The 21,526-nt window shown below is 51.5% G+C and overlaps 8 protein-coding genes across 8 annotated transcripts; 4 read left to right on the forward strand and 4 right to left on the reverse strand.

Moving 5' to 3' along the window:
- Nucleotides 1–960: 960 nt before the first annotated feature.
- On the reverse strand, nt 961–3,189 carry K460DRAFT_365186 (uncharacterized protein). Its single transcript, XM_040933135.1, has 5 exons — nt 2,777–3,189; nt 2,347–2,650; nt 1,884–2,291; nt 1,648–1,833; nt 961–1,588 (listed from the first exon to the last, which is right to left on the reverse strand). The coding sequence occupies exons 1-5, from the start codon at nt 2,988–2,990 to the stop codon at nt 1,009–1,011; spliced, it is 1,692 nt and encodes a 563-aa protein (XP_040791865.1). The 5' UTR covers nt 2,991–3,189; the 3' UTR covers nt 961–1,008.
- K460DRAFT_88595 (uncharacterized protein) lies at nt 3,151–3,901 on the forward strand. Its single transcript, XM_040938778.1, has one exon. The coding sequence runs from the start codon at nt 3,312–3,314 to the stop codon at nt 3,801–3,803; it is 492 nt and encodes a 163-aa protein (XP_040791866.1). The 5' UTR covers nt 3,151–3,311; the 3' UTR covers nt 3,804–3,901.
- A 1,985-nt stretch (nt 3,902–5,886) lies between these two features.
- Nucleotides 5,887–6,755, forward strand: K460DRAFT_365188 (DUF1754-domain-containing protein). The gene has a single exon (XM_040933136.1). It carries the CDS (start codon nt 5,904–5,906, stop codon nt 6,321–6,323), a length of 420 nt encoding a protein of 139 aa, XP_040791867.1. The 5' UTR covers nt 5,887–5,903; the 3' UTR covers nt 6,324–6,755.
- Nucleotides 6,756–6,804: 49 nt separating this feature from the next.
- Nucleotides 6,805–7,973, reverse strand: K460DRAFT_305304 (GAF domain-like protein). The gene is made up of 4 exons (XM_040930001.1): nt 7,850–7,973; nt 7,679–7,783; nt 7,182–7,505; nt 6,805–7,092 (listed from the first exon to the last, which is right to left on the reverse strand). Exons 1-4 carry the CDS (start codon nt 7,850–7,852, stop codon nt 6,982–6,984), a joined length of 543 nt encoding a protein of 180 aa, XP_040791868.1. The 5' UTR covers nt 7,853–7,973; the 3' UTR covers nt 6,805–6,981.
- Nucleotides 7,974–8,962: 989 nt separating this feature from the next.
- K460DRAFT_275278 (tyrosine-protein phosphatase CDC14) lies at nt 8,963–10,997 on the reverse strand (the record flags this gene model as incomplete). The annotated part of the gene is made up of 4 exons (XM_040928027.1): nt 8,963–10,241; nt 10,288–10,516; nt 10,566–10,887; nt 10,956–10,997. 4 exons carry the CDS (start codon nt 10,995–10,997, stop codon nt 8,963–8,965), a joined length of 1,872 nt encoding a protein of 623 aa, XP_040791869.1.
- Nucleotides 10,998–11,410: 413 nt separating this feature from the next.
- K460DRAFT_365190 (SET domain-containing protein) lies at nt 11,411–13,684 on the forward strand. The gene is made up of 4 exons (XM_040933137.1): nt 11,411–12,083; nt 12,136–12,647; nt 12,693–13,236; nt 13,487–13,684. Exons 1-4 carry the CDS (start codon nt 11,793–11,795, stop codon nt 13,565–13,567), a joined length of 1,428 nt encoding a protein of 475 aa, XP_040791870.1. The 5' UTR covers nt 11,411–11,792; the 3' UTR covers nt 13,568–13,684.
- Nucleotides 13,685–14,709: 1,025 nt separating this feature from the next.
- Nucleotides 14,710–18,295, forward strand: K460DRAFT_305313 (uncharacterized protein). The gene is made up of 5 exons (XM_040930002.1): nt 14,710–15,625; nt 15,684–16,003; nt 16,058–16,338; nt 16,388–16,745; nt 16,797–18,295. The coding sequence occupies exons 1-5, from the start codon at nt 15,133–15,135 to the stop codon at nt 17,934–17,936; spliced, it is 2,592 nt and encodes an 863-aa protein (XP_040791871.1). The 5' UTR covers nt 14,710–15,132; the 3' UTR covers nt 17,937–18,295.
- A 1,754-nt stretch (nt 18,296–20,049) lies between these two features.
- Nucleotides 20,050–21,478, reverse strand: K460DRAFT_88676 (chromatin associated protein KTI12). The gene is made up of 5 exons (XM_040938779.1): nt 21,234–21,478; nt 21,158–21,173; nt 20,783–21,099; nt 20,462–20,728; nt 20,050–20,409 (listed from the first exon to the last, which is right to left on the reverse strand). The coding sequence occupies exons 1-5, from the start codon at nt 21,237–21,239 to the stop codon at nt 20,125–20,127; spliced, it is 891 nt and encodes a 296-aa protein (XP_040791872.1). The 5' UTR covers nt 21,240–21,478; the 3' UTR covers nt 20,050–20,124.
- Nucleotides 21,479–21,526: the final 48 nt, after the last annotated feature.

Consider the following 21,526-nt stretch of genomic DNA (forward strand, 5'->3'; position numbering starts at 1 on the left):
TTGCTCCTTTCCATGATATCTCAATGTTCCAGCCAGCGAGAAGGTGAGTTCCGTGGAGTTTTTCGGACCAGCGCCTTGTATCCAATAACAAAGCCGTCACAGTTTCCTTGCGACCGTTGGATACAGGGTAAGATCGTGTCTGGATGTTGAAGTTGGTGAATTGGACGCCTGGAAGCCGCGCGGATTACGTCCCCAAGTTCCATATGCATTAGTACTAAATAGGTAAGGTTAGTGCACTCGCTATCTTCCTTCTTGTTTCGCAAGTACCTACTATTTTCCACGATAGTCAACGATGGATGTTCATAGAGGCTATAGCACCATTCGTAGACTTTGACGACACATGATGAGAGGTTTCTGATCGAGACTTTTCACATAGGGGTGGATTTTAAAGTCGCATCATCAATAGCTATGCGAAAACTGTACCGCCTTCTTGGTATAACATAAAACGAAAGAAGGAAAGGTATTTATTTGCAGCTTGTTTTCAATTCTAAAGTTCAAAAGCTAAAGTAAATCAATCATACTATGTATGTACTGAAAGCAATACATATAGATAACAGCTTATGTCACCTCTCCGGCGTCCCACGGTTGCCCGCCGGAAACCCAACTGTCAAACGAAGGGCGTGCTAGCGCGACAGAACACATACAAGACCTTGGGACGAGCCCCGAGACTTCGAGAGCATGCTTCCGCTGCTGTCACGCTCACCAATATTTTCAACTGCGCTGCAATGGCTATTTTATCAAGTTTCCTCTCCTGTTTATTGTATACTTTTAAAACGCGACGCAGATGAGTCAAAGTAAGCGCCAAGGCAAACTACCAACTCTCTAACACTTTCAACGCAGTAACATCATAATCGAACTGGAAGTGGAATCGATCAAGGAAGATTCTACATATCATCATACTTTATACATGAATGTCGCACTCGCTAGATGAACTATGGACTGCAAAACCCCTTGCGACACCGAGCCATGTCCCGGGGACGCCTTCTCGCTAACGCCAAATAAGGTCGCTTAGCACAACCAAAACCAGAACTTCTCGAGGAAGTTGCGCGGAATCTGCTCAGGCCAAACCTCCGCATCAAGAGCAGCCTTGCCTGTCCAAATGTCTGCCTCCGCTGGGATGACGAACTTCGTGCGCTTGAAAATCTTCCAGAAGGCATACAACAGGACGAAAATCAGAACACCGACATAGGCCGTGAAGAAGCTGGTCAGCTGATCAGGACCCCAAGGCGATTGTGTGAAGACCTTAAACCCGTTGAAGACGAGAATAAGAGCGAAGTACGTGAAGGCAATCCACGCGGTGTAGGGTTGAAACACGCTCTTGAACACCAAAGTGTTGCGGTCGACGCCCTGAGCAATGAGAGCCTTGCGGAAACGCGTGTATGTGACACAAATACTGCACCATGTGAAGAGCTGGGCAATGGTCGTGAGGTTCTGGAACCACAGGAAGACCGTATTTGCGCCGGTGGAGACGCTCATGTATGTGATCAACGCTATGGAAGCGGTGATGGCGACGCAGTAGTATGGGACACCGCTCTTCGTGCACGTAAGGAGGAATTTGGGGGCCTGACCGTTCTGGGCGACACCAAAGCTGTTTGTTGTTAGGTCTTCGGGTCTGAGCAATGGGTAGGTTGTGTTGGGAGTACTTGCAGGTAACGGGAACCAGTATACAGGAACGCATTGCCGGACGAGGTAGCCGAAGTCAAAATGACAGCGTTGATGATGTGTGGCAGGACAGGTATACCTGCATTCTTCATCGCAATGACCCAGGGCGAGCCCTGAGCACCCTTTGCGGAACTGTCGCTGAGCTGAGGGTCGTTGGAACTGACGGTTACTCTGCACTACCATTAGCATATGGCGGTGACTGATGGTATAGGTGTACGTACCCGATGATGAAGGAACCTAGAACGTAAAACGCTAAAATACGCCAGAAAACCCGACGAACAGCCTTGGGAATGTTCTTGCGAGGGTTGGCAGCTTCACCAGCAGCAACGGCAACCATCTCAACACCACCATAAGAAAATGAAGCATTGACAAGTGTACTCCAAAGGCCCGTGAAGCGTCCAGTAGCACCAGTCCCAACATACTCCTTCATGGCGCCTTCTTTCCAGTAGCGAAATCCACGACGATCCTTATCCGGGGCGCCCCCGAGCATGATAACAAGACCAGTAATCAACAGACCAATTATTGTGATGATCTTGATTGAAGCAAATATGAATTCTGCTTCTCCGTAAATTGAGACAGCGAAGATATTCAGGCCGACGATGATGACAATAATCAGGGTTATCCAGATTCTAATATACGGTTAGTGGATTTCTCATTCGAATCTCCTACTTGACTAAGACTCACGCAGGGGAGTACTTTTCCTCCTGATCCCAGAAGGACACGACAACGGCGGCAGCAGAAATCTCAGCACAGAGAGTAATCGCGCATTGGTACCAATTATTGTAGCCGACCGCGAATCCAAGAGCAGGGTCCGCATAGCGCGCACAGTATTGAGGAATAGCACCAGGGAGAGGAAGCCAAGTCGCCATTTCGCCCAGACACTGCATCATGGCGAAGACAGCGCAGCCAGTAATCGTATAACCGAGGAGAACAGACACAGGGCCGGCATTGGCAAAAGCGTCCCTGATGCCGAGGAACAAACCAGTGCCTAAACAAAAGATATAATCAGCGCCTACGCCATGGTCGAGCTATCGCTAGTTTGTCGAGTTGTACTTTGAGTGCAGAGATGTTTTTGATTACATGAAACATTTCAAGGTAGGCTGAGTTGACATACCTATAGTTCCGCCGAGTGCAATAAACTGGATATGTCGAGACTTGAGGCCTCGCTGGACGTATCCAAAGTTCTCAGCAGTTTGGACATCGCCGTAGAGATCAGCAGCCTCGCTGATGTGGTTGGCTTTGTGGTCGACATCCTTGACGCCATGGTCTGATGGCGAGTCTGCGCCTATAGCATACTGCTGCTGCTTCTCGTAGTCGTTCACCGACATGTTGAAAGTGTGGGCGGAGGCCGGTTGAAAAGAGAAGGGTGATATGGGTACGACCTTAGAAAGAGAAGAGTAGGCGCAACGGCCAATCGAAGGGACGAAAGTGAACTCGTCTGGAATGGAATCGCACGCATCGAAGGCGTACAAGGGCTATCCTTATATCGGCAGGCTCGCGATGGTCTCACAATCTCTAGACCCCTCGTTCCCACCCCCGGTGCTAAACACAGTAGAAACGCACAGACCAAACAGTAGAGGCGACTCAGATTGCCCAACTAGCATCGGCGTGGTTTGGATGTCACCAGGGCTGGAAGGCCCGAGATTGCTATGTCTAGCGAATCAACGAGTGCAAGGAATGCGGACTCGCCGTCTTGCGCACGCAATACGGCCAGCACTTCCTACACTTTGCGTAAAGCTCGCTTGAAGTGCTCGATAAGGGTGGGCCCGCTGCCCTGGGAAGGATTGTATCGAGTGACGAGCCATGGCATCAAGCAAGCATTCGCACTGGGTTGGTCATGGGGTTTGTCTCCGCAAAGCGCTCCAGACTCGTCGCCGCTGTTGCTCTCAACCCTCTCTGGGATTTCTCCATCGCTCTCAACTAAGTCGCAAACAAGCTTTTACTGCTGTTTCCGTCTGATGTGGGGCATGCGACACTGGCAGTCGGGCTACAAAACGTCCATTGTTATTCGCTCCACGTGCGATTTGACATTTAAACAAGCCTTGATGCAAAGAGCCATCGGCGCGCTAGGCGTTCTGGGCAAAAGACAATCATCTGGTCCACTAAGACAACCGTCCTATCGCCGGCCAACGGGACAATGACTGCATCGGCTGGTCCTTGATAAGGAATCCTTCTGGAACGATTGATTCTTAGCGCGCCACCACACGGCAGCCGTCATAGCTCGCGAGCGCGCAATCGGGATTTGAGAGGCCTCAACGCTCACTGGTTTTACCTGAACGACTCCTGATAAAATCCATCACAAACCAGAGGATTTCCGGGCATGTCTAAGAAGCGCGAATAGAGGTCAACCATGTCGCGCGACTAGTCTCTCCAGAGTGGTAGATGTGTGCACTTTCAGCGAGTCGTGCCTCTGCGCCTACTGCCCTTCGGCTGCAACATGGTGAAAAGTTTGACCTTCCTTTTCAAGCTATAGGGCAGAAAATCAACCTGACTATCGCGGCAATGTCGAGCTGGTGTTGTCCACTCAAAAATGGATGATGCGCCATGTCTCATACGCCTCCAATTACTGCAGGTGCCCAAATCAACTTGATGACATCCGGATCCTCGAGACGCACTCGACATGCTTGTGTCTGGCTAAAGCCTGACGTACACAATACGGCGTGGCGTATACAAGGGTCCCCGCACAGTGGTATTCACTTCCTTTACCGATCATACGTTGCCGCCAGTGAAGCAGCAGAGAAGGGAAGGACATAAGCAAAGGGGCTGGCTCGTACTATCAACATAACCACTCGCGTACTTTGCCAACGCAGACCCCTCTACTTAAGAACTGCCCGATATCGAAGGTGCTCGTGTCTTTACCCTTGGCAACATGTACAGCTCCAACTCCGGTCCTGTCAGACTCCTCTTATCCAAGTAAGCAGGAGTCTATCCGGTATACAGCACTGGCAATGCTGGAGTGTGTTTCATCCTTTGGAGGCAAAATATGACCGTAATCAGTCGATGCAACAGAAGTGCCGTTGGACTGGCGCAAGCGCGAGCTTATCGCGATTCTAGAGGCACTCCCTCTACAATTCCGTTGTGGCTTTCTCTTGCTCATATCATTACAACAAAGGTATTTTGTAACGATAAGGCTAACTGCTAGGGATTGCATCTGGGCCGATTATGTTTCGATGTTCGAAATGTTCTCGCCGCTATCTGTGGTGCTGGCGCTCGTTCAACGCCCTAAGAAGCTTCGCCCGGCACTTCAACCCGGCGCTTCGGCGTCTTGTCAAGCTTCTGACTTACTGATGTGAGAGTAATGATACATCAGGTGGTGCACCCGCATTGCATGATCTTAGTTCTAAGTAGTTAAGCTTCACTGCTCTTGGCCAAAAAGAGGATGCTTCCGCTTGCCTACGCAGGCGATTACGCGGCCCTCAGTCGCGCCTCAACTATATAAGAATCATTTCCGACTTCGCATCCCAGCTATGATTGATCTTGGGACCTCCTGACCCTAATTTTAGTGGCTCGTTACACATATCGCGCATGTTACTCCATTCGCGGAAGTTGATGTTTCGCTCATCTTATCTAGTCGAGGATGAGAAGATCTAGGTCCCCTAGAACCGCTGACATGCTCAACGCTAAGCCAGTGGTGTACTAGAATGCCTGCTACTATCTCTTTTCTATTCTAGCTATCGGCGCCGTATGCGGGAACGATTTTTTAATGAAAGCTTGTGTTGAATCTCGACCGTGTTGAGGCTCAAGTGGATTCTGTGGAGCAATCTCTAGACCTCCTCCGCTCTCAGGCGGCTTTTTCGTTGGGGGGTGAGAGTTAGTCTTCACTTGCTAATGAGTATCTACTTCGTAATAACCGAATACTACTCTGCGGGCCTTCTAGGCAAGGCACAAGTACCGAGCACCTGGATACGTCAAATGAAATTCATGTGAAGTGTTAAGCGATGGAGAAGTTCGAACATACAGGGGAACTGTACGGATACTAACTGAGCCAATGCGCAGTTTCGCATACAACCATTTCTTAGAAATCAAAGTGGAAATGTCCCCATGTCAGAGTCTACAAAGTCCACTCTATCAGAAATATGTTATAATGTGTATTCTTTACGCCTTTGAGCCCGTGCTTCGTAAAGACGAATAGGTATAGGTTCAGTTGCACCGACCCTGCCCCCACATCACGTGCACACCTGTTCCTCAAGATCGCCGAGCTCAGAGCTAGCCCAACACCCATCTCAACCGCTCAACTCCCAATGCCGTCCTCGGACTACAAAACCGCAACAGGCGGCGCGCTGAAATTGAAAGGCGCAGGCGTCGATAAAAAGAAAAAGAAGAAGAAGTCGAAGACTACCACAGAGTCTACCAAACCCTCCGAAGACCCGCAAACTGCCGAGGCCTCCACACAGCCCGCCGAGCGCAATGGCTCAAAGTCACCATCCCACACACCACGCCGCTCGTTATCCCCTAATACTGCCGAGCGGTCTTTTAAGGAAGGTGGTGGAAGGCAGAAAACAGAGGCAGAGAAACGGCACGATGAGATGCGCCGGAAGCGATTGGAGGAACGGTTGAAGCGCGAGGGCGTCAAGACGCATAAAGAAAAGGTCGAGGAACTGAACAAGTACCTCAGTGGGCTGAGCGAGCATCACGACATGCCGAAGATCGGTCCTGGCTAACAGGATGGGGTCGGAGTGGCGTTTGCGATGCATCGCACGTTGGAACAGATATTGGAGATTCGAAGCACCTGCGGAAGGACATTTGGTGGACAGAGAGCTTCATTGCCTGAGGGTATATGGCCTTCCGAAGGACTACACCGCTAGGCTAGGGATCGATCGAGTTGGATATGAGAAAGAACGGTTCAGCTGGCAAGTGAGCAGTGTGTGAAGGCAGAAGTTAGGCGATACGAAGTCGCGGTTCACGTCGGCAACGAGATGCTATGGGGTCTACGTTTCTCTCTCAGATCAGTTCTCGAAATAGCAAGCCCTGCAAGCAGGGCGCTGTTCGTCCCATTCAAATATAAGCATTCTTGTGGACAACGTCTATCGGATTTCTCGTGAGAAGTGGCTAACGCGCGTAGAACCTCCAGTGTTGTTTCATATTTTTGTCGTCTAGTGTTGAAGAACGACCTCAAGATTTCAAAAGCCTCTTAACAGCCTCTGTTTCAAAAATTCAAGGGGAGCTGCCGTAACAGTCCCCGATCGCGACAACCTGCCTTACGCGCCTTCGTGAGCCCAAAATGGAGAGCGGAGCACCTCAGTGGACCATCGTGAGGCGTGTTGTGTGCTCGGGCTGAGCGGCATTCATATTCTCCTGCATTTCCCGGCTTCTTTCCCATCAGAAGTCGCACGACTGAGCAAGCAGCTCTGCCAACTCTTCCAAGGCAACCTGATCCTCCACTGTGAACCCAGCCAACTCGGCACAATCAATATCGATGATCGCTAGCACCTATGCCACAAGTCAGCACATAGTTACGCTACGCAACCGCCACGAACATCCAATCAAAATAGAAGAAAGAAAAAGCATGATAAACTTACCTCCCCATCCTTAACAATAGGAACAACGATTTCACTCTTCGACGCCCCATCGCACGCAATATGGCCCGGAAACGTCTCCACATCCTCGACTAACTGCGTCTTAGCCTCCTGTGCCGCCGTTCCGCAAACGCCACGCCCGAAGGCGATCGTCTGGCATGCTACTTGGCCTTGGAAGGGACCGAGAAGAAGCCGAGAAGGGTTCGACGGGTCTTTGAAGTAGAATCCTGCCCAGTTGACATGGCTTGAAGGCGCGGGGAGAGAGTGGTAGGCGTGCCAGAGCAGGGCGGCGGTGTTTGAGAAGTTGCTGTAAGGAACGGTGTTAGGCTTGTGGTATCTTTTTTTTGCTTGAATACGCCATCGTTAAGAACCAGCATAAATGGTAGCCATGGAAAGTAGCGGCAGAATGTGTTCAGACGTACCTGACCTATTCAAGAGATTAGCACAATTCCTCTTGTTCTTCATTCGATTGAATGTTTTATGATATTATTCGGACTTACCCAGTTTCTTTGGCCGTCTAGTAACAGTCTCGCCTGTTCTAGAACTTGTGCGTACACCTCCTTCTTGCTCAAGCCATCTGCGAACGCGGATGAATCGGCGTGCACCTATTAATATGAAAAATAAGCATCTAATCCTATTTTCTGAGACGTAGATTTTCTGGCTCCACATACCATGCTTACGATGCACTTGCTGGCGATGTTATTGTCTCAAACCCTTGCAATGCACAAACGATGATTCTCCCCGGTCGAACCCGGACTCAGTTGTAGCTGCGATTGGCTGTATAACGAGTATTGTCTTTGGTGTTTGCAACTAGACACACGTGCAAATATTTGTGAGGTTGACGGGAGGACTAAGGGTTTATAGTGGGTCTTTTTCTATATTGGTCATCCGTGTAAAATTGCGCCATCGTCCCTAGTCTCGTCTGAGTCGTAGCCAACATCACCACCAATTGCCATAATCTTCCTCACGCATTTCGAGCATTGGTGAGTAATTTGGCCAGAAAGAAAAATATTCACATATTCGCCGCGCCTTGCTAGTATGCGTATTCTAACCGAACCATACAAATTATCTATGATTCTTGATTTCATCTTCTAATATGCTCCGAGCAAGCAAAACTTGTAGAGGCCGGTGGCGCACTGGTAGCGCAAGTCCCTCCTAAGGCCAAGGCTGTGCACTAAGGTCTCGTATGTATTGTATGTAGCGCCGGCCTTTTATTTAGTACTTGTGGTACTTTCACGGTAAGGAATGGTGGTTTATAAATACACGTGATGCGTAGGACTGACATGCTAATTATGAACGATATACACTTGGTATCCTGGTGGATGTCATGAAAGAATTAAATCTCACCATGTAGTAATATCACATGCAGTGGAGATGTAGATTAGTTTAAACAGTTAAGACTACGCTCTCATCAACTCATACATGTCATGACCATAGCCGCAGCAAGACACCGCAGAAAGAAACCAGACCCGAAATGAAGCAATGCAGAGTCAAGAAGAGCAGGGACTGGAAAGAGACATGGACGAAAAAGAGATGAGCTCCCATGCGCCCCGAAGACACCCAAGCAGTAGTATCCCAACCCATATTCACACCGAGTGATCCGAAACGCCCGCTCACAAACAATTTATGTAGTGCCGAGGCCTATGCCATCCTTATAGACGAAAAAGAGGAGACGGTGGCGAAGGAGTAATGACGACAAGATAGAAGTGATGATCCCAATGCGCCATGCATGCCTGAACACCGACGATGCAGAGGATGATCAGAAATCAAGACCAAAAGGGACGCTACGACTTCGGGCGACTTATGGAGTTGCCAACACTTCCGACCCGTCCACTTGTCTTTCGCACACCAGTCTTGCCCTCTGTGCTTCGTCGTGCAGGGCTGGAACGGATCTTGCCTACGCTGATGCTGCCGTTCCCGCTACCGCTCTTCTCCCTTGGGGTCTTCGGCCGAGCTCCGGCCGGTGCGGTGTTCTCGAGGTCGCTCTCATCACCAAACCCGAACGAAGTATGGGTTACGGAGGTCTGAATAACAGACGTTGTGCTGAACGCGCGGCGCTGTTTCTCTTTCGTAGCTGGTGAACGTGCTGGCGAGCGGGATGAAGTTCTTCGCGCGATCCGGCGTAGGTGGTATTCTTCGTCTGACTCGCCATCGAAGCGAGTGATTTCGGCCCTGACATCGGTATGCGACTTGGTGAAAGGCTCGTTCTCATCGATTCGCTGGGGAGGTTGTCGCGTGCTGTTGCCGTAGAGCTTGCTAGTCTTTCGCGGCTGGCCTGGCGTTGGCACGGGGAGGTTGTCCTCTTGCACACCAATGTTCGAGTGCGCGGCATTGCTTCTCTCATTCGATTCGATCTCACCGAGCGCGGCACGCTTCTGTGAGCCATTTGGCGGCGTGAAGGTTTGACCGTTGCTTGCCATGCGCTGCTTCTGTGGGGATTTTGTTGGCGTGGAAGGCATCGCCTCGGCATACTTCGCCTTCATTGTGTCCTCGTGCCACCACTCGCGGAAGGTGGCTTGGTTAAGATGAAGCCAGTGCTGCTGGGGTCCGACTACCATTCCAGGACGCATAAAGCGCATGTAGGCGATGATCTCGTTGGCGGTGAAGGCATGCTTATAGATTAGATAAGCTCCAATGAGACAGCCAGTTCGGCCAAGTCCAGCTTTGCAATGAACAGCGATGCCCTTCTTGCGCACTGTGATCATCTCATGCGCAAGATTGATAAAAGTTCGCACGAGTGATAAAGGCGGGCAGGTACCATCATCGAAGATCATGTTCAAGTGCTGGATTCCGAGTTTGGTGAAATAAGAGGAGGAGTAGAGCTCCGAGTTCAGTCGCACAACGAGACCAACGTTTCGTGCGCAAAAGTGAGAAAGAACGTTCTTAAAGGGTCCAGGAAGCCCTGACCGTTGAATCTCAGAGATGTTCGAAGGAAGCGTCGAGTACATTGGTGAACTCGCTGGGATCTCGTGGGTCGGTTGTTGCTGTGGCGAGGCGAAAGCAAGGAAGTTGGGAGTGACCCAGTTGAAGTCACCCATGTCTACGCGTTCGAACTTCTCGTATCTGTTGAAATTAGCAATAGTCGCCTCAATCAACTGTAGAAGCTTACTCTTCCAGACTGAAGTCTTTAAGCCCGCAAAGTCCCTCTTCTTTAGCTTTCCACACACCGTAGATTACATCTTGAATGTTCAGGACGTAGTCTGCCTGGCTGTAGCCTGCATCGCGAAAGGGCATGCATGGCGGGTCCATCTGCGCAATGGGCGCCAAGGCAAGGTGAGGCGGCCATGACTGGATGAGTACCATGTAGCATGCCAAAATGCATGCAGCATTGGCGCGGCCTATATACGTCAATCATAATGCCTCAATGCGCCAAATGGGTTGACTTACTCCTCGAGTCCGCACTGCTCCAAAAGACGACTGCTCTGTCCTCATTTGCGGGATCGCCTAACACCTCGTGCAGCTGAACAGCGAACCGGTACAAGTGACCAATGTGTAGTGGACCGAAGTCGCCGTGGAAGGCATTGTACAGGAGAGTCTTGTCGATGCTGAAGTAAACTGGCGGATGCGCCTTGGACCCAGCTGCAGTTGGACCGACTTGCGCCCTCGACGACCGCTTTGAAGGCGACTGGCTCTGCTTGGGGTAGGGGAACGGCGTGCTCGCATCGGGCGTATGGGTATACGATGCAAGATATAGTCGGTCTTGTATGTACTAGAATAGGCGAGTCTATTAGAACCGGCTCTGTTGTCGCATTGTTTTGATGTTTGTTTTGGGCTCACCTCGATGACTTGGCCGTAGCTGGTAGTGGTCGCGCGAGGCATCTTGGCTACTCGCTGCTGCGCAGACATGAAGAAGGAATGCGCGACTCTGTGTAAGAGATCTCAGTCGAGGAAAGCTCGACCGGTGGATGCGATGATGTCGGGACGAATGCTGGACTCGGGATGAAAGCAGCGTACTTGGGCAGTCCAGTGCAGTTGGAGCAGACAGTCGTCCAGGCGCGGTCGGCGTAAGAGCTCTGCGCTTGTGCTGCGGCCGTTTGGGTAAGGAATAACAGTAAAGATGTGAGTCTTGTGGAGGTGGAGAAGATAGATGTCTAGAGCTTTGTTTATTATGATGCCAGCGCACGGGCCGATGCAGCACTAGCTCGGTTTCGGACAGGCACAACAACGCCACCACAACAACATTTCAGGACTTCAACGAGCTTGGTCAAAGCTCAGTCACAACACGGCTTGCGGTTAGCTTCCCCCTGTCCCTCGTCGTGTCAGTTGTTTGTTTGTCATCTAATGCAGAGGTGTTAGTGCGCTTCCTGCAGTCTGTCGCTTGCCAACTGACAGCTTTGACTGCTTCAATCACTCGGGGGACCATCTCGACTAGAGACGCGCATGCATGCATGATCTCACAGGGTCCAAATTAACTCCCGGCACGTTGGATTGATCCAGCAGCTGTGACCAGAAACAGAGCCCTTGGCAGCATTGCACGAGCACCATCGCGATCTTGTTGAGCCGTTGTCGGTATTATCATTGTGGTATTCTGATCGCTTTATCATCTCACTCAACGATATCATCCCGCCTGGGTTAGAAGGCTAGGATTATCATTGTCGTCACTTTCTATGCACCATGATTAGGAGGGGTAGGACAGAAGGATGGCTCAAGCAACCAATTGATACATTGCCAAGATGGGCGATTTTCCATGGAGTCGCATTCAACGGCGTCAAGATAGGTCCGTTGCCGGGGTTTGAAGAGAGAGGGTCGACTGTAATAGCCGATCATGACCTTGAAGGAGGCAAGGTTGAACCTCTCCTGACCATACCGAAGGAATTGATCATTTCTCGTCAGAACATTGAGCTGCTTGCCAAGGCAGACCGTCATCTACGAGAGCTCCTCGAGGCTATCGGAGACTTTGGAAGGGTTGGACAAGCCCCTGAAGATAGCAAGGCACAAAACGACTAACGCCTTGCAGACGACAAGAGGCGCAGTACTCACCTTCCTACTTCTACAAGCAACCATCTGCTGCCCAGAGACGCATGATGTTGGGGTCCTGAATCCTCTCACGGAGTACATCAAGTTTCTCCCAGACGAGCTTCTACCCACATTCTGGACTGAGGAGGAGCAAGACCTTCTAACAGGGACAACGCTGAAGCCCGCAGTGCGTGCCAAGCTGAACAGTCTATTGCGCGAATTCGAGACATTGCGAACTGCCACTGAGTCCATCGAATGGTGCGCCAAGTACTGGTGGGATGAAGACACTGGCATGGTGACGTTCGAAGACTGGATGCGCATTGATGCTATGTACCGATCGAGAGCACTAGAGTTTCCTGGGGCTGGCGACTGTATGATGCCTTGCGTTGACATGGCGAACCATGCATCAGGAGATGCGACAGCAGCTCTCTACGAGACTGATGATGATGGAAACGGACTATTGTTACTTCGAGAGGGCAAAAAGATAGCTCCAGGCGGTGAGATTACCATCACGTAAGTTCCTATCAGCGTCCTCAGAGCACGCACTAAGAGACTCAGATATGGCGATGAGAAAGGTGCATGCGAGAACATCTTCTCATATGGCTTTCTTGAAGATACAGTGGCCTCTGCCAAGGTCATGTTTCTCGACCTCGACATCCCAAGCGACGACCCACTGCGACCAGCCAAAATATATGTATCTACAGTAGCACCGGGCTTCCGCATCTTCGAGAAAGACGGCCACGTAGACTGGGAAAGCGACTTCATCTGGCTCGTCGTGATCAACGAAGAAGATGGTCTGGACTTCAAAGTCAGACAGACGATTGACGGAAAACGAGAAATTCAAGCCTTCTGGAAAGAGCGGGAATTGGATACTACCAAGTTGCGGGAATATCTGCAAGAAGACCCAGCATGGGATGTCTTCCAGCTGCGCGCCACAGTTCTCTTACAACAGAGAGTCGAGACGCAGATAGACACCCTCCAGGAGATGCAAGGCGCTAAGCGCGAGTTTTCGATCCGGGATGTGCCCTGGATACTTGCGGAACGACTTCGAAAACTGGAACTTGAGCTGCTTGTGAGCGCTGTATCCACTCTTGAACATCAGGTAAGCACGTTGCGTCTCTTTGTACCCTGCGCTGCAAGTTCCATGGAACTACGGTACGACGCGTTTATGAGTATTGCACCCGGGGCCTACTATGCATCAGGTTTCAGTTATGCAAAGTTCAACTTCAATGGGATAGCCATTAGTGTCGGACCACTATTGGCATATCCATCTAACAGACCAAACATTATGATCAGTTGTCCTGCGGTAGCCTTGTGGGCTACTTGTTTATTCCCGCTAACGCTTTGCGTAGAAATCGAGCCTTGTGGAATCAGAGGCTGTCCAGCGGTATCTGGGCTTGGCTGGAGGAGACGAAGAGGTCGACTTCTCCTGAAGGTCAAAAGACCCCACATTGATGTATCTTACTCAGGTGCGGGCCCCATCTTCAAGTTGTGGCGGTCGTAGACGAAGTCATATACTGTGCGGCAAATGCAATTTATTATGCTCCCACGCGCCCCAACCGCCATCAGGCGCGACAATAATGGCAACCGTCAGGAACATCCGACGAGCAGCGTGTTGATCACAGGAGATGAGTAGAAGCATCGGCTTCCCGCCTTGGACCCATGATGGCATCTCTTTACCCTGTTGATGAATATCGTGGATCTGAATGCGCGTCCTGCCTGTAGGGCCAGTCACGCCGCAAATCGACGCCGCATATGGCGCAGTTGGAGAGTGTAGTATCGAGTCTCTAGATAGAGTCGGGCTGTCACACGCGTGCTTAGACGAGCGCAGTGGGATCTTCTGACGGCTCGCGCGGCCGCATTCCCGAAACCACCAACTGGAGTAGTATGGATAACACAGACCATACACTCACTATCAGCCCTATGCACAGGGACATGTACAAATGGCAATCAGCGAGATTCAAGAGCCATCAATACAGACATTGCCCAATGAGTCTAGGAGTATTGATCCGCAGAGGTCAGGGGCTTGGCATTTCACAATGGCTGTCGAGTGTTGGCTAATACCATGGCGCTTCCTGGTCAATAGGTCCAGGCTCTTAAGAAGTGCGTCCTTTGTTCCCATGCCAGCGAGGGCCAACGATGGGCAATTCGCTTGGTCGACCTTCTGGAAGAGTGGTAGAGCTGGCGCTAGACTGCACTGGACCTAGCCATGATTTGCTTTGAGCCTGCGGGGAATAATCATGCACTGTGGCACGTAGAGTGGTGGTGAATGAAGGAGGCGTAGTCATACGGGCAGCGAGCAGGAGCCGGCCCTCCTGGCTGGCGAACCGCTGTATGTCTGTTGATGTCGATGTCGATGATGCAAAGGCCAGGGGTTGTGCACGACCGTGTCTTGTGTCATGGAGTGTGGTGCTCATAGTTGGACTGGCATAGAGCGCTGACGAACAAGGCCATCATTACTGCTGGTTAGTAGCCTCTAGCCAGGTCATCCCCCGCAATGCTGATCGTGTGCACGGATGCGGATTAGTGGCGAGCAGTGGACGAAAAAGCATCGGCGACGTGCGTTCCTTCCTTAGCGGTGGATGGCGCCTGCCAGGGCGTGGCCATCCCATGCCATGCCACCCCCGCAAGCCCGCCCACAGCAGCGACCCCGGACAAGGACCAGGGTAGACGCGCTGCTGCTTACATGCTGCTGCCCCAGCCCGTCCCCATTCTTCCGCACACCCTTTTCTACCTCGTCGTGGTCCTTATGCACCCGCCCTGCCCGCTTCTGTTCCACTACTTCGACACGGTCACAACGACTGACTACACACACTGTGCCGAATTCATCACCCCGTCAAACTTCTCCCAAAAAGGACCGTGAGAGACCATCGCTATTGAGTACCGCCTATCCATCCGCATGGTGACAGAACGTGACATACCCTGTCACTCATAGCCCTCAGGGCCCGAAACGAAACGAACTACACACTCGACCAACGCATAGCAAATTACCGCCACAATGCCTGGAATTCTACCCATGAAAGTTATCAAAGTCGGCTCAAACTGCCAGGCCCGCATTGCCCAAGCATGCGACCGGTGTCGCTCCAAGAAGATACGCTGCGACGGCATCAGGCCCAGCTGCACCCAATGCACCAATGTGGGCTTCGAGTGCAAGACTAGCGACAAGCTCAGCCGTCGTGCTTTCCCTCGAGGATACACCGAGTCGTTAGAGGAGCGAGTGCGAGTACTAGAGGCAGAAGTGCGTGAGCTCAAGGAACTGCTTGACGAGAAGGACGAGAAGATCGACATGCTTTCGCGAATGCACTCTCATTCGCCATCTGCAAATTCAGCTATGCGACGACCGTCGATACATTCGCCAACTTCTACAGAAACTAGAGAAGACTCACAAGAGAAAGACGAGACATTCAAAGTACAGCAGACGCCACTCCTGCTCGACGATGCCAACGATGATTCGTACTTTGTGGGCAGCTCGAGTGGACGTACACTCGTTGGTATGATCTCTCATCCCCACTTGGCCATCGTGTGCGAAAGCTGACCATCCATTTGCAGAGGCATTCAAGCAAAAAGCCCAAGAGACGGGCAGGCTGTCTACTACTATCAACTCGGACGCCTTCTTCGGGGCAGGAGCGAAAGCTTCTACTCCAAATGCCCCCAAGCGCATCGTGTCGTTCAAGGCTCCTCCTCGTCTGGTCTCTGACCAGATGATTAACATCTTTTTCCAGGAGTGGGCGCCTCTATTTCCCGTTTTTCATCGCCCGACTTTCCTGTCGCTGTACGAGCAATATGTCGCGAGTCCCGAAACTATGCATGACAAGAAGTCAATCGCCAAACTCAACCTTGTCTTTGGCATTGCTGCCCTGTCAAGCGATGTATGCTTCCCCTTCTTCACCACACATTATGACATGTTACTGACACCTTACAAGCCTCGCGACGGTCAAGACGTCGATTCATTTGAGGCCCAGTGGCAGAGTGCCATCGAGAGCTTCCTGATGGATAATGACGTCTCAACCCTGCAATGCCTTGTCCTTGCCCAGATCTTTTGCCTGCTCAAGGCTGACTATTCTCGACTACTCAAGTATAAGGGCCTAGCTGTCGGTCTGTCACAGCGCCTTGGCTTGCATCAGTCCCAAAAGCGCTTTGCGCTTGGTGCACTGACCAGTGAGACGAGGAAGAAGGTCTTCTGGTCGCTATACACTGTCGACTGGTGAGTACTCAAAGTCAACGACTACCATCGCATTGCTGACCTACCACAGCCTGTCTGCTGCTCACCTCGGCCTCCCTAAGCTCATCAGAGAGGAAGATGTGCACTGCGAGTACCCGGTAGATGCTGATGATGAATACGTCACCGAAAAGGGATTCCTACCCACCCTACCCGGGGAGTATACTAAACTCTCAAGTGCCCTGGCACTGTTCCGCATGTCGCGTATCCTGTCGAAGGTTCTTACCGACCTATATCCGGCGTCGGCATCACATGAGATCTCGTTCCGCACCGTAGCATCTCTTGCCGACGAGCTCGAAGACTGGCAGACCAACCTCGCTCCCCACCTCAAGTTGACCTTTGCCCAAGACAAGCCGAGCACCAATGTGACCAGCAGCAGATCACCTATTCTGGTATGTGTTACTCGATACATCATAGATGTCAAAGCACTAACAAACGACTAGTCCCTGGCTTATCACCATATTCGGTCGCTTATATACCGTCCAGTTGTTGTTGCCAACCTTGGCGACAAGAGCTCGTCAGCTGTAGTAGCTGTGGGCGACGCCTGCAAACACATCGTTCAGATCGTCCAGCTGTTGGATGAGCGCAAACTCAGCTTCTCATTCTGCATCAACCGTAATGAGGTGCTCGTACAGGCTGGCTTTGGTCTTCTCTTCCAGACCTTGAATCTGGCTCGCGATGGAAAGCTCATAAAGGATTCTAACCGCCTCGTCTGTTCCGTCATGGACATGCTCGAGGGCGGCAGTGCAGCTGGATTCACCGAGTTCCGTAGGGTCGGTTGCTCTATGGTTGCTATCCCACGTGTGGAGCAGATGCCCGCGCCTCCCTTGTCCCGTCACAACTCTGATGGCAACATGGGAGCACCAATGGACACCTTCCGAGCAACCCAGAAGTCTCTCAAAGCCATCGCCGCTCGCTTCTCTCCCAGTGCCATAAAGGCTCGTCAAGAAGCCCAGGAGCCCCGCCGCGCAACCTTGCCTGCCATCTCGCCCAACATGGGCGTGCACGCTAACCCGTCATCAACAAGCCTGTCGTCCATTCGCTCGGAACCACCTATTGCCCGCTCGGAACCAACTCTCAGCCCGCTGTCGCACCGCGCATCCTTCACTATGCCAAACAAGCGTCGTCCAAGCCAGTCAAATAACCAACACCGTAACATCGACTACCTCTCGTTCGCGACGGATCCTTTGGCTAGCTATGCTCTTCAAGCTACCCACGGCGTGAAGAGTGAAGTCTCAACGTCCGACTGGGAGCGCCTCCTCTCGTCACTTGATAATGGCCAGACAAACATATACGATACCATATACGGTGGCACACCAGCAGACGCACTCGTCGACGTCGCTCCTCTTTCCGCCAGCGGGGATAGTAATGTTACCTGGTCCCCGAACGTCTGGAACTGGGGCAGTGGCAACGAGCAAGCGCCGCCACCACAAAGTGTTCTTAGTTTCAGCGACGAGAGCTTGACGAGTTGTGAGGAGTTTGGCAGCGGTACTTGCGACTATGGATCGACACCCGGTAGCGATAGATTGTACACCGGTATCATGATCCCGGATATGGGACTAGATGGGAATTTCGGGTTGTAAAATATGCGCGATGACGGTATACAAAATCACGACGGTATGAAAGGTTTAGAGTTGTTGGAGTCCTGTGGAGTCGATGGGTTGAGCTTGGATGTGGGTGGCTTCACTTTCGCTTTCGCTTTGATCAATTTTTCTTTTCAAGCACCCTGAGATACCACGCTTCTCGCACGAGCGAGTCGAGCAATTTTGGAGATAGACGCGATGTTGTCTTGGAGCAGCGTGGAGCGCTTTGGCAAAGTTCAACCTGGTTTTACGAGTTAGATTTACTTATGTATTTCGATGTGTCATTCCTGTTCTCGGATCAACTTCTAGCAAATACACGCACGTCTACACAATACACAACCACTGTGCAAGCAAACGTGCAAACCTTCCTCTGTCATGATCGGCACACGCTAAAACAATCATCCCCCACAATTACCAAAACGCACCCCAGGCTCACACAATCCACATTAACTTCCGTACTCATCCGAGCCGCCAACTGAGACCAGACGCCATGACGCCATTTTTAGCCAACAAAGCGTCTTGACCAACAAGCGAGCGTCTATTAGTCCGGAAAGAAACCGCTCTCTTGGCTAACGGGAGGGGGGGACCAATGCACCCCAGATTCCGCGATATCCCATCGCCAAGCATTGAGCGGTAAGTTCAAGGGCAAAGCTTGAAAGCTAATAAATAATGATGAGCAGGGCTAGGCTAGGATGAAGTGGGTGTGAAAAAAAGCAATAAGGTTTTTCGAAGCTTGTTTGCCTCACTGTATAATAACTTAAACTTTGAAGTGACAAGGATGGATGGAGCAGCAGTGAGGAGCAATGATGAAATAGTTCGCCGAGTTTCCTCCGCACCGGCCGGCGTTCCCATCAATAGACTGGCCTATCATCTTCTCTCCCTCTTGTGATTTTCGTATTCGATGCTGTACTTCTCTCGCTAATCCCTCCCTTCACATACGCATCTACAAATCGGCCCGTCACTGTGTTTCCAGCACAGAACCTTTCCACACATTCAGAGGAACACACTTGACTCGGCTGATTTGCCCGCAGCGCGCCTTACCTCGGGGCAAAGGAAGTTTGCTCCTCCACAACCCGCAGTTTAGTTTGGGCTCACTATCCCTATCTAGCTTAGTGCAGGTGTGGATACGAAGCTGTGCGGGTTGGCGCACGTGGAGGTTGTGTGGGGGGAGCTTACGCAAGGGTGCGTGCGATTGGGGAGCGAGTCTGGATGAGAGCTGGAGCGCTGAATTGCGCCTCTGCGCTCTTTTCATTTGAGGAATGTGGGCCGATCTAATGCATTACTGTACCCCCCGGTTTTCGTGTCGAGAGACTCGTCGTGTTAGGTGTGGGGTGGTATAGGCAAGGGGAAGGGATTGGAAGCGATTTTGCGTGATTATGCATGACTATGCATGCGACTGTCTTAGATCTGGGAAAGAGAGTTGTCCTGGTGGGTACTAGGGCACGTCGATTTCGAGGTGAGATCTGCGAATACGCTATAGGATGTTTTGGATGATCAGATGTGACGTGTAGAGCCATCAACGATGCGCTACATCAGTCGTGAAATGAGATAGTTGTGCAAGCGAAGATATACACCGTCATCCATACATAATGAACTTCAGGTGTGGTTGCAAGCTGTTCATGGAATCGGACACTAGTACAATGCACTAACCCAGTCCCACGTGCACACATGCCTCCTTCAGATGTTCCCACACCATGATTGAGCGGATCCGCACCACTGTTGTGGAATCCATTTGGCTGGAGACAACTTGGGGACCCCAGAGCTGGTATCAGAGTCTAGAACGCTGGGGTGCATGCAAGGCGGGTTACAAAGGACTTTTGGAGTTGCGGGGTGGACGAACAGGCGACTCTCCGCAGGTCACGCCATGTCGTTCGAGCGCACAGCTGGACATCCTCACACTAGCGCTTGGTTCCAATATGCTAGATGCGGCTGAGATGTATCGTAACGTCGGAAAGAATCGGGAGTATGGTCCTGACGATGCTTGTTGGACGAGCAAAGGCCGAACTGCATGTGCGGTACATCTCGAGCTCCGTGGGTAACCGCGAGTGGAAACATGGCAGGTGTCCGGCAGAGTGGAAGAATTCGAGCGGTTTCCAGGAGAGTGTAGGTAGGAATAGCCAGCTGAAGTACATCTGGGGCATGTCTGATGCCAGATCGGCCCTGCATACGGCTCCGAATACCAACTTCTCTAGCGCAGAAATTCAGCATTCAGGTAGTCGACGAAGACTTCCCTGATCCTAGCTTTGGAGAAGCTGTGTGACCGGTTCATCGTAATGAACTGACGACGTATGCGCTGCAGCTGCGAGAGGGTCATGGGTGTTGCAGGAAGCTCGATGGGTTTCTCAACATCCTGGACTCCTATCTCACCCCCTCCTTCACCTGCGTGGTCTTTCTGGTACGTCATTATCTGTGCGAGAATATCGGACGTCGTTTTGTCGAGCTCGTAGAGGTAGTTCTGCTCCGTCGCCGGTTTCTATTCGACGTTAGTGGTCGAGACCACGGTGGAGTACTTCTGAGGTACGTACCAACACTGTCGCCAGGTTGGGCTTGACAACCTTCATCTTTCCGTCACTACCTATGAGCGCGTCCCATATCTGATCGTTGGGTGGTGTCTCGTCTTCCTCGACTGCGATGAACAGTGGGCTGTCCCATCTTGTCATGCCATTGGGCTCTTCGTATCTGAAGATCAGGTTCTCAAAGTCTTCTTCTTCATATCCTCCATCGCTGTCTTTATCGGCCAGGAGCTTCTTATTGTTTTCGCGACATCGTTCGGCCGGCGTTCCTATGTGCAACTCTAGGACTGTTAGCGAGCTGAACACGAGGCGAGATGAACAGTGTGTACTGACCACGCAGCTCGGAGTCTGTAACGCCTTGGCCTCGCAGTACAACTGGTATCTAAATCCTTTGATATAATTCATACCATCCGCGATAACAACATCGTCCCGCGAGAGCACCCTTTTGACGGCAGAATATTCTTCCGCGCGCGCATCCTTTTCGGCTCTGGCGGTATGATAGACACTACGAGAGACGCCGAGGGTCTGATCGTTGATAAGGTGCACTTTTAGTCGACTGGCGCGAGCATCGGCGCTGGAGCTGGCAATTTTGGCCTCGAAATAGTCCTTGAGTTGGGTTGCCCGCGTCGTCTTCCCCGCGCTGGGAAAGCCTGGGATATGGGTTAGCGATATTGCTCTGTGCTGCGCGACGGGAGGGGCAGATGCGACCTGATATGAGGACCAGCTATGCACACGTCAGTCAACAACATCCTAGAGCAAGGCGCGACGGGGACGGGGTCCTTACTGGCATTTTTAGGATTGACTGTATAACTGCCCTTGTCTCGAGACGAGTGCCTAGCAGCAGCAGTCAGTAGTCGTGGGCTGTTTCTCGGCCAATTTTCCGTGGCAGTGACGAAACCGTTTACAAACTCAGATTCGGCCGTATTCGAAACAAGCCTCGGCTCAAAGCCCGCCGATAGTGATTGTCTATGCTGCCCTGCACTGTGCCTCTCTCTTTCTGCCTGTACTCCTTCCTACTCTTCCACCTTTCTCCCCCCACTTCAGCCTTTTCCCGACATTATCTGCCAATATCTGGGC

Source organism: Cucurbitaria berberidis (genome assembly GCF_010015615.1).
Source record: "Cucurbitaria berberidis CBS 394.84 unplaced genomic scaffold K460scaffold_2, whole genome shotgun sequence".
NCBI lineage: Eukaryota > Fungi > Ascomycota > Dothideomycetes > Pleosporales > Cucurbitariaceae > Cucurbitaria > Cucurbitaria berberidis.